At 36.1% G+C, this 17,349-nt stretch overlaps 1 protein-coding gene across 1 annotated transcript in view; it reads left to right on the plus strand.

The window, feature by feature from the left end:
* The first annotated feature begins 78 nt into the window (after positions 1–78).
* The window catches only part of LOC149540537 (SEC-C motif protein), a 67,770-nt gene continuing 50,499 nt past the window's right edge, over positions 79–17,349 (plus strand). Inside the window, exons 1-3 of the mRNA XM_089801629.1 lie at positions 79–710; positions 924–1,072; positions 2,738–2,899. Of these exons, the coding sequence (XP_089657755.1) occupies positions 440–710; positions 924–1,072; positions 2,738–2,899 (582 nt within the window). The 5' untranslated portion in view covers positions 79–439. The remainder of the gene's footprint in view (positions 711–923; positions 1,073–2,737; positions 2,900–17,349) is intronic.

Raw genomic sequence — 17,349 nt, forward strand, 5'->3', positions numbered from 1 at the left:
CCATAGCAGACAAAATCATCATCTGGAAGCCCGCAAATATGGACCCACTAGTAATAGCAAAGCCTTTAGCATTGGATGACTGGTCCCACTGGTTGCCAAGACTGCCGACCAAACCAAATCTGCCCCTGCATTGATTGCCGCTGTTGCCGGCCCTACCTTGGCTGCTGCAGGCCCCACCTTCGCTTTCACCTTCGTTGAAAATAAACATTCCAAATATTTTTAAAAACATATTGACTACGCCACGGCGAACCCCAAACCCGCCAGTTATGAAATGTACTAAATCCCACAGAGGTATCCTCATCTCTCTCCTTGACGGGGAAACTGAAAGCCTTCGTAAAATTTGATGTTAGGCCCTAGTAGGGTTTCTCCTGTCGGGGTTTAACGAAAAGTACAACCTCCTCCTTCAGTGTTTTAGACGGACCTTGCTAATGAAACCGGTATGGCGACGAAAATTTACAGCCTCTGCAGTCGTCGAAAGCTGGTTTTGACATTACATTTTTCGTCTATTCATCTTAATTTATTCGAACACAGACAATCAGCAATAGAGAGAGCAAGAATAGCCCCATTTCGCAGCATAAGTACGAGTTCGTTGAAGAATTCATGGTTTGACAAAATCAAGGGTTACATTCCCGGCCTTAAAAAGCCAGAAGGTCAACCTGCTTCTGCCCCTTCTGCTGCCCCTTCTGTTGCCCCTTCTTTTTCGTTAGAAAGTAAGTATTAGTAATATTACCTTTTCCCAGAGGATCAGAGCTGTAAAAATGAAATGTGTGATTTAATTAATACTCTTACATGATATGTTCCACGTTCTCTATTTTCAACCTTCGCCTGGCTTGCTTGGCATGGCAGAGGATTATTTCTCTGTTTTAAGAATTCATTTATCCTCATTCTGATTTGTTTGAATTAATTTCTGAAAAAATTGCTAGATTTTGCTGATGAGCTTCAGAAAGCTCGTAAAATGGGGTCCCTAGAACAGTTTGTTAAAGGTCGCAGTGGGCAAGTGACGATGACTGAAGCTATTGAGAAGCAGGAGGCTATAATCAGAGTGCTTGCTTCCTATGATTTAACTGGAGAGGTGTGCATCCATGCCTTAAAAGTTGATTTCGTTTTTGTTTAGTAAATATTTGGGGGCTCATATGCTAAGTTATTGTAGTTAGGGGTTAGAAGATGCACTGAACCAGGATAAAAAGGTTTCTTGGAGCTGTATGATTACCTTACTTGAAAACTGTACATATTACATTTAGAGCTGCCTTCCATCAAGCTCCCTGCGTGAATACCTAAGAGTCCATTTACCGTGAATTCCACACAGGATATTTTGTCTTTTGCATATTGGGTAGTTTAACCAATGTTATGCCGGATCAAGCAGGATCAGAACAAAAAAATAAAAATAAAAATTCTACAAGGATATCTAATGGACCTACAAAACTAGTTGCGATTGATCCACGAAATTTATAAAGGACACCAGGTGCCAAAAAGTAGTATTGAAGTTGATTATCATTGAATGGCGTAACATAGTACTCAAATCACGTATCCAGTTCAAGATAGCTACTTCTTATAAATGTACATATTTCATGCTTTAGCATTGTCTCTTTTTGTCTTTCTTGATGTCAATGTTCCACAGCTAAGAGTTTCTGCATACTTTTTTCACAATGCAACTAATTACTGAAATGTTTACAATCAAAGATAACGATTGAAGTGTGTGTCTGTGTGTGTATATATATATCATTCTATTGCATAGCTGTCCACCCCAATGCAATTGGTAAGAAATAGCCTTTTTCAGCATCAACCAAGCGAGCTCTACCATAGGAGGATTGGTGTTATCAAGCCAATCCCCTTACTACAATAATATTAAAGGTCCCCCCCCGCCCCCCGGAGGTGAGGTGTTCTGCAGTTTCCATAGTAGAGGAGGAAGATTGGTCAAAGAAAGGCTGATTCAAGCTTCGTAAGAGTTGGTTAGTCGACCCTTTGCGGGTTCTTCTATCCGTACTTGCTTAGATAGATGCTTAGAAATGGATATGCATAGCTGTCCACCCCAATGCAATTGATAAAAAATGGCCTTTTTCAGCATCAATCGAGCGAGCTCTACCGTAGGAGGATTGGTGTTATTGAGCCCATCCCCTTACTACAATAATATTAACTCAAATTATGTTTTAGGGAGGTCAGGTGTTCTGCAGTTTCCATAGTAGAGGAGGAAGATTGGTCAAAGAAAGCCTGATTCGAGCTTTGGAAGAGTTGGTTATTTGACCCTTTGCATCTGCACCATATCGATTTTCCCATATCCGGTACCCCATAGAATTGTAGGGCCTTGCATTCAGTTCCAGGCTTGATATATATATATATAATCTGCAATAAAAGGACACTATTATTATTCTTGAGTTTCCTATAATGCAGGGATTTTTTTAGTTGCAATGCAAGAAAATCAACAAGAAAGAAATCAAAGAAGCTACTTGTATGCAAGTACTGGTACATGATGTTGTTAGTTTAGTTTATTAGAGCTTTTGCATTTTATCATTCTTGGCGAGGTATATGAAATTGGCTTTTTTTTTTTTTGCATTCTGCGATACAACAGGGATGGAAAATTTGAACAATTTTTTCATTTTTTTCATAGTTGAAGATAAAGTACTGTTTATGAGTTACTATAGAGTGTGTTTAGGAAGAGTGAATTGTTGAATGGTTGTTCACTTGGTTCCATATAAGAATTGCTGAGAGATATCATTTTTCTTTTCAAAATATGTTTCAGCACCTGGAAGCCAAGCATAAGATGGATGCAGCTAAGCGTTGTAATTGCACTACGATAGACGTGGAGAATGCACTATCGAAATTCACATGGATGAAGGCTGCACAAAAGAAGATAGAGAAGTTAAAGGAGGAGGGAAAACCAATGCCGAAAAACTTAGCTGAGGTATCCTTTGCTTCTGAAATCTTTCATTGTTGCATGTGTGCATGTGTGGTATACAGAGTCTCTGTTTTGCATTAGTGAGTGTATGCTACAAGATCTGGAAGCTGTTTTTGCTCCCCTAGGATGAATTTCTAGAGCCATAGATTTTTTATTAGCTACCTTTTGAGAACCAAAGCTTCAAAAAACCTTTTTGAAGCTTTTGGTTACATAGCCAAGGGAATTATGATGAAATTTTGCAAACATATAATTTTTTTCCTCCTAAATTCTGATAAACCAGTGACAACAAAATGAGATAATATTATATTCCACTACCTTTAACTCAAGAAAAAAAAGAATAAAGCAATGGTATAGAGACAGAGGAGGGGAAAACCACACAAATAATTTTAATAGAAGGTACTTATAATTTTATTTTTTAAACTCCAAAATTTTGTTCTGGTTTTCTACAATTATCTACCATTTTTTTTGGCATCTGGGTGCTAGAACTTGTCATCTTTGGAGAGTTGTTTAGTGTGATATGCAACCTTTTAATAAATTTTCAGTGTAACACATCGACTCTAACCAAGTGAAATAGCCAGGTTGTAGGTTTTGGTTATGGGATCTGTGGCATGGCTTTCATGTTTGTTAGCTTGGTTTGTCAATTCTGTTGGATTGGATTCGTTCCAAATGCATTCTACTGATGACTGGACAAAAGTATTGTTTTCTGCTTTGTAAAATCCTAAGGAAGATATGTGAAATTGATAAACAGAATAGTAATGGATTGAATTGAACACTTTAAATTCTGAATACTGTATACTTGATTCTGTATTAGTTAATTACCTGCAAACAGCAATTGTTGATTGAATTCATTCACACAAACAATTTCCTGAGATACAAATTTATATAAGAACAAAGAACTGAACACCTGAATGAATAGTTATTGAGATGCAATTGACGTGAGAAAAGATAGGAGCACCTGAACAGAATCATTTGATTTTCCTGAGCAGAATGATTTGATTTTCCTGTTACAGACATGACCACCAATTCGCCAGCTAGTGAATACTTTGAACAGAATTTTTGTTAGATAATCTGATTCCCTGTTACAGACATAACCGCCAATTCTCCGTTCCGTTGGAGCACAAAGTTTATCTCTGCCCATTCCAAGTTGACGTATAACGCTGTATCCATGATTTGTTACCTCTCTGCCCGACAAACCCCCCTTGTCGTTTCTGCGTATGTTATTTCCCTGCAATCAAAATGATATATGGGAGTCTTCAATCCAATCAAATCTCTGGCGACTCCAGTTGTAGATTAAACAAATCGTCTTCTTCCACGTATCAATTAATTGTCTCCACTTGACACGGTCTGGATTTTGGTGATTACTCTCGTATAAGCCAATGATGTATTCTCTTGTCTTTTCTCTCCACTAATATCCAGCGATGAATGTTTCTCCACTAGGTCTCTGATGAAAGGATGTATAATTTTTCAATTTGTTGAATTCTTCTCATAAAATGACGATTGCTTTCGAACTCCACACAGCCTTATTTAAATTAGTGTATTTAAATGAAAGTCCCGTGAACTTCCTCCAACTCCCGTAAACTTCCAAATCAGCTACAAAACTAAACAAGTATTATTAATTGTTAACTTCGTATTATTATTTGTCAACTTTATACTTCATTATTAAATTTATATTAGTCCATAGAATTGAGACTAATATAAAGTAATTAATATTATATATATATATATATATCTATATTTAATTGCCTTTACAAAGACAAACCTGGATGGATATTACAAATCTTGTTGCTTACCCACAAGCAATTGTAAATTAAGATGTTGGAGCACTTGTTCGCCTTCCCATATAGCATCCTCGATTGGTAGATTCTTCTGTTGTATTAAATATTCTTTGATAGACTGTTTGCGCAAATGTCGTTCACAGTTATCCAATTTTTTTTCGGGTATGGTTTCCAATTTCCCTTTTGAATCTAAGGGTGGTAATCCTACAGAGATTGTCACCTGTTTGCCTAATGCCTTCTTGAGACAAGAAACATGAAAGATATTATGTATACAACTGCCTTATGGTAAATTCAGTTCATAAGCAACTGCATCGGTTTTCTTGACAATCTGATAAGGCCCATAGAAATGGGGCTTCAATTTTTTGGCTCCATTGCGTTTGAGCAAAGATTGGTGATATGGCTGCAATCTAAGATACACCAACTCACCTTCTTCAAAATTGCGCTTGGTACATTTCTTGTCTGCATAAATTTTTTGTTGATTCTGTGCAGCTTGCAAATTTTCCTTAAGTTTTTTTAAAATATCTTGACAGTCCTGAAGCCAATTTTGTGACTTGGGCACATTACTATGGTCTATAGCAAGATTAACAAAAGATAAAGCTTCATACCCATACAAAGCTTTGAATGGAGTCATACAAATAGACATATGATAGGTTGTATTGTAACAATATTCTCCGAAATGTAGCCATCGAACCCAAGCTTCTTGATGTGCAACGACATAATTATGAAGGTACCCTTCAACCCATTTGTTCACTATTTTTGGCTTACTATCAGTTCGTGGATGGTAGCTAGTATTGTGATTCAATTTTGTACCTGTTAACCTAGACAATTCCTCCCAAAAGATGCTTAGAAATCTACTGTCCCCATCACTGATAATAGTCTTTGGTACGCCATGTAAACGGATAACCTTCTTCAAAAACAGTTCGGTTAGCTGAATAACTGTAAACTCTGTAGTGATAGCAAAGAAATGTGCAAATTTTGTTAGTCTATCAACCGCTACAAAAATATAGTCTTTACCTTGTGCCTGGGGCAATCTAAAAATGAAATCCATGGATATACTCTCCCACCAATATTCTGGAACGGGTAAAGGTTAGAGTAACCTGGTTGGATCTAAATGCTTGGTTTTGTTTTGCTGACATGTAATGCATTCCTTCACATAGCGCAACACATCATCTTTGAGCCCTTTTCATGTGAACCATTCACGGATTTGCTTGTAAGTTTTGAAATAACCTTGATATCCTACCAGGGGTAAATCATGAACTGCCTGCATAATTCTCAATTTTAATTTGGAGCAAGATACTAAAAATATTCTATCTTTGTAGTAAATAACATCATTCACAATCTTGTATCTATCATCTTGAACATTCTCATCTAGTAAATCACAAGCAAATGAATTCTTAGAATATTCCACTAATAAAAGAGACTTCCAATCAGCTGTTACACCTGATATAACATTTATCTCAGGCTTCCTGGATAATACATCAGCAGCCACATTGTTCTTACCCTTAACATATTCAATTTTAAAATCATAAGCTTGAATCTTACTGATCCATTTTTACTGCCCGTCGTTCAAATCTTTCTGGCCCAAGAAATATGTCAAACTATTATGATCAGTTCTAACCACAATTCTACCACCAACTAAATACTATCGAAATTTAGCTAATGCATGCAATTTTGCCAACATTTCATAAGCTATAGGATGCTTATTTTGCATTAAAATTGCTCTTATTCCCTTGCCTGATGCATCACATTCTAATACAAAGGGCTGATTAAAATTTGTAAGTGTAGGCATTGGGCAAGAACTCATTACCTTCTTAAGTTTATCAAATATCTGTTGTGCTTCCTTAGTCCATGTGATCACCCCCTTTTTAGTGAGATCTGTCAATGGTGCTCCAAGCTGTGAAAACCCTCTAATGAACCTTCTGTAATAACTGCATAAAACAAAGAAACTCCTTAGATTTGAAAGATTATGTGGAGGTGGCCAATCCAAAATGGCTTTGATCTTTTCCCGATGTACATGCACACCTTTAGCACTAACCATATGTCCCAAAAATGGAATTTTTGTTATACCAAATTCACATTTAGAGGCTTTTGCATAGAGAGACTGAGTCTCAATTATACCCAAAATTTCATCAATATGTTTCAAGTGTTCCTCTCAAGTTTTGCTGTATATCAATATATCATCAAAGAAAACTAGCAGAAATTTTCTCAATTATTTATTAAAATACGATTCATACAGGATTGAAATGTTGCTAGAGCATTTGTTAATCCAAAGGGCATAACTAGAAATTCAAAATGGCCATAATGACAACATAATGCAGTTTTATGAATATCCTGCTCCCTTAACTTAATTTGATGATACCTTGATCTCAAATCAATTTTAGAGAAGTATACAATGCCATGTAATTCATCTAACAATTCATCGATTTGGGGAATCAGATTCTTGTTTTTTATTGTCTTTTTATTAAGGGCACGATAATCTATACACATGCGTAGAGTCCCATCTTTCCTTTTAACCAATAGTATAAACGAGGCAAAGGGACTCAAACTCGGCTTGATGTGGCCCATATCCCACAACTCTTTTATGGCCTCTTTTATTTCATCTCTGAATTTCTTGGGATGTCTGTATGAAGTAGTGATGATAGCTTTTCCTCCTAATTCAATAGTTTGTTCAAGAATCAAAACCTCTATCTAGGGGTACACCAGGGGGTTTTTATCATTGAAAACCAAACTATGTGAATCTAATATTTGCAACAAATCATCTAGATAAATCTTATATTCAAAACCTGTTACCTTGGCGGAAATCAAACATTGTGTTGACCATGCAACATCACCATGACGAAAAATAGCCTCCATTCTTATAGCAGAAACAATCATGGGTCCACCATTCGACATTCCCTTGAGAATCACTTTTTGCTTGTCAATCTTGAAAGAAAACTCCATACGTTTGAAACTTTGCGAATATTTATCCAAAGTCTCCATCCATTGAATTCCCAAAATAACGTTAGTATTAGCCAAATCAATTACATAAAGATCATCTCTCAGTGTATAATTACCAAGAGCAATACTTAGTTGTGGAACCTTATGTGTGCTTACTAAATTAGTACCACCTGCAACTTGAACATCAAATCCTTCATGTTTCTCTGCATGTAAACCATGTTTATTAATAAGTGCAGTATAATTGAAATTATGCGTAGATCCACTATCCAACATAACAATAAACTGTTGACCTTGTAACACTACTCTTACTCTGAAAATATTGTAGTGTGGAGTTTCTGTCATAGATGCTATTACAACTTTTCCTTGTTTATTTTCTTGAACCTGTTCTTGGGCCTTCTGACTATGTTCTGGGTTCGGATCTATATTTTCCTCATCTTCACTGTCATATACTACCTCAATATAATGTATTTTCCCTTTTCCCAAACATCTATGGTCTAGTGCCCATGCTTCTTTATAATTGAAGCATAACCTTTTTCTCCTAAGTTCATCTCGTTCCTTTTTATCCAACTTATTTCTCCAACTTATTTCTGGGAGGTGTGTCATTTATAAAAGGTTTTTTGTCATTATCTGATTTTGGCGGTGGTCCTTTATTATAAATTATCCCCTTAGAAGGAGGCTCCAATTCTCTTGCCTTCTTAATGATTGTTTGCAAAGGAGGATTTAGAGATTTGACCCATCCTTTGAGTGCATTAGATAACCCTTCATGATTATAACAACAGTTTTCTGTCTCTCAATAATCTCAGTTACTAAGACTGCTAACTTCTCAAATTCAGAAATATATTGTTCCACTGTTCCCGTTTGTTTAAGCTGAGTTAAATCTTTAAGATGAACTTCAGGATCCTCAAAATCAAACCTGTCTATGAGTCTCTTAGTGAAGGTAACATATTTGCTAATCTGATAGCATACCGAAGTTATTTGCTCATGGTGCCACCACTCATGTGCCACCCCTTAAGGCTACATATTTGATTGCTCCATCTTCCATCATAGGATTTAATTGGAAATATGTGTCAAGTTTTTGCACCCAAGCTCTGGCAGTTGTCTTCCTTGACCCATCAAAATAAGGAATAGACATCTTTCCAATCTTCCTTTGTAATTCATTATTATAACCCCACTATCCTTTGGAACTATGCTTCATCCTGATATCCAAGTATTCCCTAAAGGTTATTGACAATCTAAATTCATCCCCTGACTGCAACCAATCCTGGTATATTTCTTCTTGTAATTCTCTAATAGAGGGTTCTCTTTTGGGATATGGATTCCTAGGAGTGAAGGTAGACATGGAAGGCCTTGTGGTTGTAGATCCGTCAGGTTGATCGTTTACTGAATGATCCTCCCAACCACCGTTTTCCCCTGCATTATTCTGATTTTGAAATAAATTGTGAGCCGTAAATTGAGTCATCAAATTAGTCATATGATTAACTTTGTTCTGCATTTCCTATTGACTCTTGATTAATTCTGTTATGAGATCCCTAGTCTTATCTGCTTCCCCCCTGTTATTATCTTGTTTGAAAATTATTTCTTTGTCTGGTTTTGTATGACTATCCTCAATATCAGCCTGTATGGATGAAGTAGATGACTCTACTTGAATGTTTGAATCTCTGTTTTGTCTGACATGGGTATTTCAGAAATTATAATGTCCTTGTTGCATGTGTCTACCTTATGAATTTTCCCATAGGCTGGCAGGAAGAAAAGCCCTGACACCAATGTAAAATCCCAAGGAAGATATTTGAAATTGATAAACATAATACTTAATAGTAATGGATTGAACTGAACACTTTAAATTCTGAATATTGTATTCTTGATTCTGTATCAGTTAATTACTTGCAAACAAAAATTATTGATTGAATTCATTCACTTAAACAAATTCTTGAGATAGAAATGTATATAAGAACAAAGAACTAAACTAGACTAATCAAATATTGGCGCAATCCAAATAGACATTCTCAATCGACCTAGTGCTTAACTGGGTCTAGACTAACCATGCATTACAATTTGCAATGAACAAACTACAAATGGTATGAACCGAAAAGTTCATCATATATCTCCACATTTCTCCGTTAAAATGAATGAACTTTAACTAAAGCTTGAGAAGTACAAAACATATCCTACTATTGTAAATTGTAAACACCTTATTGGTGTGTACAATGTCATGATTATTTAGCACCTACTTTTTAATATTTTGTAGCTTCGGTCTGATAAACTCTAGTGATGATATATATATATATATATATATATATATATATAAACTCTAGTGATGATATACACACACACACACACACACATATATTTAATATATATGAGATGTTCATATATACACACACACACACACACACACATGCATACATATGCGCACGCATGCACGCACACATGCACATATAAGAGAAAGAGATAATATATAATTTCTATATATAATTATAATGCTTAATATTATGAATAAACATGTCCTTGAAGATACATGTCTCCATATAAATTTATTGATAGCTGCATTTGAAAAACACATACCAAGAAAAATGACAGTGCCACTACAAATGCAACAATCCTCATAATACCTTAACATGGTATCAGAGCAGGTTTCAATTCTAAAACCTGTGATAATTGTGAAAGTTCTGAATTCTACAATTTGTTATTCGTTGAGTCTTTACCAAGTGGAGATATCTAAGCAACAATGACGATCATGTGGATTTTGAAGTTTATTCAACATTGAGCCCATCTGAAATTTTCACTCGATCTGGATTGTCTGCTTGGCATTGTCAAATTTGGCAAATACGCATGCTTGGGACTCCAGATGCAATGGAAGCTCGACTGATCGACTTAGAAGTTTAGATCAGACCTACTAACTTGTACTATGTGTGTTCTTTTGATGTGGAAGGAGGGGAAGTCAGGGTCTTTGTCTTCAATGGCTCGGATCTCCCATTGTACTGGATGATCCCTTTAAATTTTGATCAGGCTTTGTGGTTTGAATTTCTCGAACAGAGCCCAGCCATTGTTTGGTGCAAATGCCACTTGACTATTTGATATGAGTGCAGATCTTTTAGTTAAATTCTTATCCCACGATGTCAAATCGAGAAGATGGATTGATAGAGGTGAATGGACCGGATCGCTCAACTTGTATGATGGCGCGTTTAATGCAAAATGAAATTCAATCATGATGGTCTGATCAATGCCAGTGTGGAGGGGATTCACCCAAGTACAATATTGCAAATACCCTCCCAAGATCACGTTAAACATGGTAAACTTGGCACGTTAAGGCACTTGGATTATACCTATTTAAATGTTCAGTGTTATATTCACATCATGTCTCATCATTCACGTCAACATGTTTGACCGATCCTTGTCACCGAAAACATCAAATATGCATTTGCATAATATTGGATTTTATGCATTCGGGCATGTAAATTAAAAAGGCATACCAATCCAAAAGCGACCTAAGTGTAAATATGTTAGTAGTAAAGTACGCTAGGTGCCAATCACGTGATGTGGTCATATGCAAGGAGATAAGACCTCGAACGCAATAAATGTGATGCAGAGCCACACCTTGGTAAGCTCAGGAGGAATAATCACTCAACTGAGATACTTTAAGGGGCACGTACATCAATCAGGATCGATACTCAAGCTGAGTGAAAACATGCAGAAAGCATTTACATCAAATGGACGAAATATTCTTGCTATAACTCCTAGCGATTAACAAACCCTTAGTGTGGATTGATTTGTTTGGCCTGAATTAACTGATCAAGCATCGATTAAATGATGAGGCAGATTATAGACACCATCTGCTTCGGATTCCTGCAATCCTCATACTATTATGGCAAGCTTTCATCTATCATTATTTCTATCTTCTTAACTGGTGCTCAACGGCTAAACCTCAGAAATGATATCCAAAAAAATGTTTGCAGGGAGTCTTCACGGCATAAAAGAGATTATTTTTGCCTCCCAAAGCTCACGTCCTACTCCATTCACAACAAGCGGTCATATAATTACTGGAGCCACAAACAAATACAGAAACTTGAGCTAGAATAGACGTAGAGGATTCCCAACTCCACAATCGGGTCCTTCAATTATATTATTGCAGAAGAAAGAAAACGTAGCAGATCGATAATGGAGTTTAGACCTAATCATTGTTTCAGCCGAGCTTTTGGTAAGAGGCACATTGTAGATTCTGGAGCATTGCGAACTAAGCTTACAACGATCTTCTCTTCCTGCAACTCACCTCCGTTTGGATGACCATCGGGTTCGAGCAATACCCATTCAAAATCGTTCTCAACAAAACGCCATGCTTGGAACATCAATATATAAAACTAAACATTCTATTCATGACTGAAAACAAGAATCCCAAAACCTTATTTAAAATCGAAACTTTCCAATCATTTATCAAACCAGAACATCGATTCTTTCCAGATTTCGAATTGCAAAAGATGGAGAATACATAAACACACACATCCAGCTAAAAGAAACCCAAAGTCCACATCCAAAATCGAAACTTTTTCATCTTCTCTGCTTTTGAATCACAACTTGGACCATCGAAATTTGCATGAAAAGAAAATTCATTTCATTCTCTCCCAATTCGATTCTTTTACATAGCCGACTGGCTTTTTAAAACTGACTCTCCTTTTCTAATAAAAGGATGAGAAACGGTTTTTCGTCTTCTATCCAAGAAAAGGATAAGAAACCGAAAACCGCCAACTACTTATTATTGGACTCTGACAATCATGCAGTAGGCCACATGTTTCTTTTCCGTCTTCTATCCAAAAAAAGGATAAGAATCCGAAACTGCCTACTACCTATTATTGGAATCTGACAATCATTAAAACTATTCTAATTTAAAGAATCTACCCCCGGTCCTAGGTGGCTATATCTGGAGAGCTCATCGAACTGCTACTCTAGGTATGCCACCACATGTAGGATGTTTATTGAAAACATTAAATTTAAAACACACAAAACATAAATCTTTCTTATTCTATTTCCCGCTCTGCTACTGCAGCAAAATGTAGGTAGCTGTTATAGGTAATGTTTGTTTTCATGAATATTCATTTCTATGTTTAATATTATACATTTGTATATAACATTGTGAATGTATAAATATTAATTAGAGAAATGATTAATATTTTATGAGATGAATATAATATTTTCTAGGAAAGTATTTATGAAAGTTTCAAATATGAAGGATCAGTCAACAATAAAATATTTCTTGTGAAATCAATTAAATTTATAACGTTCCTATAATTTTTGAGAATAATTATTAAAGGTATTTATTATTATTATTATAAGAATTATTTGCCTTGATCTTTTCCTCCGAGAATGTTATTGTAGGATAAGGAAGATTGATTTAAGATTCAGAGGGAGATTGAGATTCGAAAGGAACTTGCCATTTCAATAGATGCAACCTTGAAAGAGAGTGGGCAAATAGAGGATATGGTTTTGTCAACCTTCAGTAATCTCGATCATATTGATTTAGAGGGATTAAACCATGTTGTGATGGATTATTTAGTGATCAATACATTGTAGCAGTGAATAGGACTATGATTCATGTATATACCTTGTGATTATGTGATTTTAATGGGCCTACCCCTTGTGTGGAAGTCACTGATATTTGCAAAAATTACTGTAAGGTGATGATCTCATAGTAACTTGTATTATGAGATCAAACAAATTGAGTATATGGTGAATGTTTTGCATCTCAACATTCTAGAAGGCTATTACTCAAAGAGTATTTGGTGAATATCATTGATATTCTGGGAGACCAATAATCTTGATATCAGATGTGATATCAAATATTATTTTGATTACTTGACAAATATAATTGATATTCTGGGAGGCCAATACTCTTGATATCATATGTGATATCAAACCTTATTTTGAGTACTTGGTGAATATCATTGATATTTTGGGAGGCCAATACTCTTGATATCAAACCTTATTTGAGTACTTGGTAAATATCACGTGTTGATATTCTGAAAGACCAATACTCGTGATATCAAATGCAATATCAAATGGTGGAAAACTTTTGAGATATCAAATGAGATATCCTTAAAATTTGTCATTCTTAATATTACCAATGGTGTAATATATGTCTTGTGTTTATTCTCCCTAGCTAAGAGGGAGTGTTAATATTTTGAAGCTTCGGTCTGATAAACTCTAGTGAAGATATATATATATATATATATATATATATATATATATATATATATATATATATTAGAGAAAGAGATAATATATAATTTGTATATATAAATATAATGCTTAATATTATGACTAGACATGTCCCTGAAGAGACATGTCTATTCATAACTCTTTCTCCATATAAATATAATGATAGCTGCATTTGAAAAACACATACCAAGGAAAATGGCAGTGCGATTACAAATGCAACAATCCTCATAATACCTTAAACATTACTTTAGTGTGTTTTCACCTTACCGTTCATAATAGTATTTCGTTTGGCACGTAATGAACACCTAAATTCAAATATGAGTTCCGTGTTACTTCAATTTTGCTTAAAAAATGTAAAATCGAGGTAAGCCCTTATTTCTAGGTGTTCTCACTATTATTTATCTATTCCAATAACTTATTTGATCCCATAGGCCCTATGTCATCATTTGTGGCCTTTGGAGTTTGTCTTGACCTTAAATTAGTTGTGCTTTGTAATCAAATATCTCTTAGTTATGTGAGGCCAGGGTTTTAATTGAGTCTTGATTTTTGGGTATGAAGTGCTTTAGGCATTCTATACCTTGAGTTTTGCATTAAGATTTGAATCAAGGACTCGTCTTGGTAATTTAGAGGGTATTTGGATTTTGGGTCGGCTCTCCCGAGTTTTAACCCTCTAAATGTTGTGAGAGGTTTATAAGTGGTCTATCTGTGCTCATTTTGGTAAGCACGATAAAAATTTCAAGAGAGCTTTCCTACAATTTTGAGTTCAAGTATTCTTAACCAAATGCTTAAGCATTTCAAGGTGTTTTCAAGACAATCTTCTCCATGGATCAAACTTGTTTTCCCTCATTGAAGGCCAAGCAAAGGAATTTACTATTAAGGAAAGAGATCTACATAAATCTACATTCATTCAAATCTTCAACTCTTAAAAGTCTTCTTTCTTCCTCCCAATTAAGCATTGTGGCAAACTACGAAATCCATTACACAAGGTTTTGTCTGTCATGATTTACTTTTGGGTTTTTGTGTTAAGTCAATGCTATTCCATTAACATACTTGATTACAATCAAAGAAGCATTTATATTGCCAAGGTATGATATAATTCATTTTTCAGGTCTAGCCTTTGCTATATGACAACACGCTTTGCATTTACTTTATTTCATTTCAAGGTTGATTCCAAATAGGGGATTCAATAAGGCAAACCCATTTTACAACCTTCTTCCCCATTTTTCTATCTATAGGAATAGGTGGCAGATCCATTGGTACTTAATTTGGAAACTGCAAGATTGGACAAACTATCCAGTTTTAGGAAAAAGTTAATGGTATACAATGCCCCAGGCTATCTATATCTGGGAATAGAACACCCCTGACATTCTATGCCCTCCAAATCAGCCTCAAATTAAAACCATAGGTCAGTACCACAGTTTAGTCGCTGTTTTAAGTTAGTGCAGGTTGCTGTCTGATTTCTGTTTGTTTGTTTCTGGCGAAAGTTGTCATTTATGCTTATTTAGCTTTCTATCTTGATTCACTTTGCCATTTCCTCTCAAATCCAACTTAACGCAAATTTATTACTAGCGAAGGAATATTGAGTCATTTAGTGCTTAAGTCCTATTTGATCCTATTGGGTCATCTTCCTTCTGATTGTGCATTAGGGAAAGGATTGATTCCCCTTGCATTATGTTTCCCCTTTTTCTTATTACATAGCCTCCTTAGATCTAATTTTGGTAATGGAGTTTATTGAGTTAGATTGGCATTTGATATCTCATGTTATTACACTTGTTCGCACTTCTCTTTATCAATCATATGATACTACCTTATTACATATCGTAGTGCTTGTTTCCTTTCATGGTGTTATTTCATTTGACATTTTGAGACTTTAAAATATCTTCTTTCCTTATAAAGCATGTCTGAAGACTTTTATCAATATTTCATGTGGTTTTCTTATTCAACTTTTAGCAAAATGCATGTAGTTTATTGATTACATTAGGGTCTTTGTTGATGAACCTAAAGATGACATATAGTGTAAACCACTTCAATCCTTCTTTTGAGGTGCCTATTAATCATGAGGTTAGAGATCAACCTCCTAACAATCCCATATTAGTGAGACCTAGATCCTCTCCCCCTCAACCCACCTTTGTGAATAGTCTTTTTATTTATTTATAGGTAATAAAGGTCTATTATATTAATATTGCAAAAAAGAGTTACATTAGTAGCATTTGAATGAGTCAAAGACCTAGACTCCTCCCATCAATACCCACCAAACATACCCAACCCATGTGCATAACTAGAGTTTACAAACAAAATGTACACAAGGATACAATGGTTGTGTTCCAACAACCCAAACCAACCCCCAAGCTGAAGAAAGGCAAACCTTCAAGACTAACCCCTGAACCATTTCACGGCCTCCTCCTTTGTGAAGTTAGGAAAGGCATCAACAGATTGACCTGTGCCAGCAGTGCAACGATCCGACCTCCGCTTCATCCTTGTTGCTTGCATAAGGAGGAGAGAAATGTCAACCCCGCCTCTAGGCAATTGATCATCAGGCACAAACGAAGCTAGCACCATCCTTCCGCTAACAGTTGACCTAGCTAGGGCCCAAACATTCACCATCTCAGCACCAACACCACCAAAATCCACCACGCCAACATTGCCTTCACGAATAACCTTCCCTCAATGGCGTACCAACAATTGCCTCCTAGCAAGAGGATGTCCATCCTCTTCGAATGGTGTGTTGGATTTCACTAGGGTAATTTGCGCTTCCTCACAACTCGGTCACCAACCAAAACCTGAGCACGATCAGCTGATTGCACAAAAGCTAACAGTTTGCACCACTCCCATCAAGCCATATGGAGGTGTACTTCTGTTGGGGCATCCAAAGACCAAACCAAAAGGGGATGTAGTTCCCTAGGCCCACTGCCAATTAAATGCCGTAGAGGATCTCCCATGTGAAGACCGATGCCCAATGGTACAAATAGAATAATATCATTGACACCTCCACCCCATTTCTGTTCCAGTGTAACCCTCACAACATATCGCACCTTTGGTTTAGAATCAGCAACCATGAGGCCCAAAGCCATGAAAAGTGAAGAGATTTCTAAGCTTCAGCAGGGCCGCTAGTCCTTTTCCAAGAAATCCTCCCCAAAGATCAACTTCACCGTGTCTCAAAAATCTTCATGATCAACTTTGAAAACATTTCAAAAGTAACAGAGATCAATTCTTTGAATGAAGGCATTGTCCATTAGTAAACATGGTGAAATTGGCTTCCATCTTGCTGGCACTTAATACTTGATAGACTGAAAAATCTCAGAGAAACGACTTTCTTTGATGCCTAAAAATGCGAGAGGTGGGCTATTTAATGGGTTTGAAGACTCGAGAAGGATCATTACCTTGGATGAGAACTCATAATTCCACTACCATCCTGCCTATGCTCACACATGCCTTCACACCAGAGCAATTAAAATCTTCGTATGCCACTGCCTCTAGCTACAAATGGAGAGGGTGATGTCACCCTTCACACACTTCAAATCTTTGTGATCAAAAAAC

Source organism: Cupressus sempervirens, chromosome 9 (assembly GCF_028749045.1).
Source record: "Cupressus sempervirens isolate cs-2001-9-10 chromosome 9, ASM2874904v1, whole genome shotgun sequence".
In the NCBI taxonomy this organism is placed as follows: domain Eukaryota; kingdom Viridiplantae; phylum Streptophyta; class Pinopsida; order Cupressales; family Cupressaceae; genus Cupressus; species Cupressus sempervirens.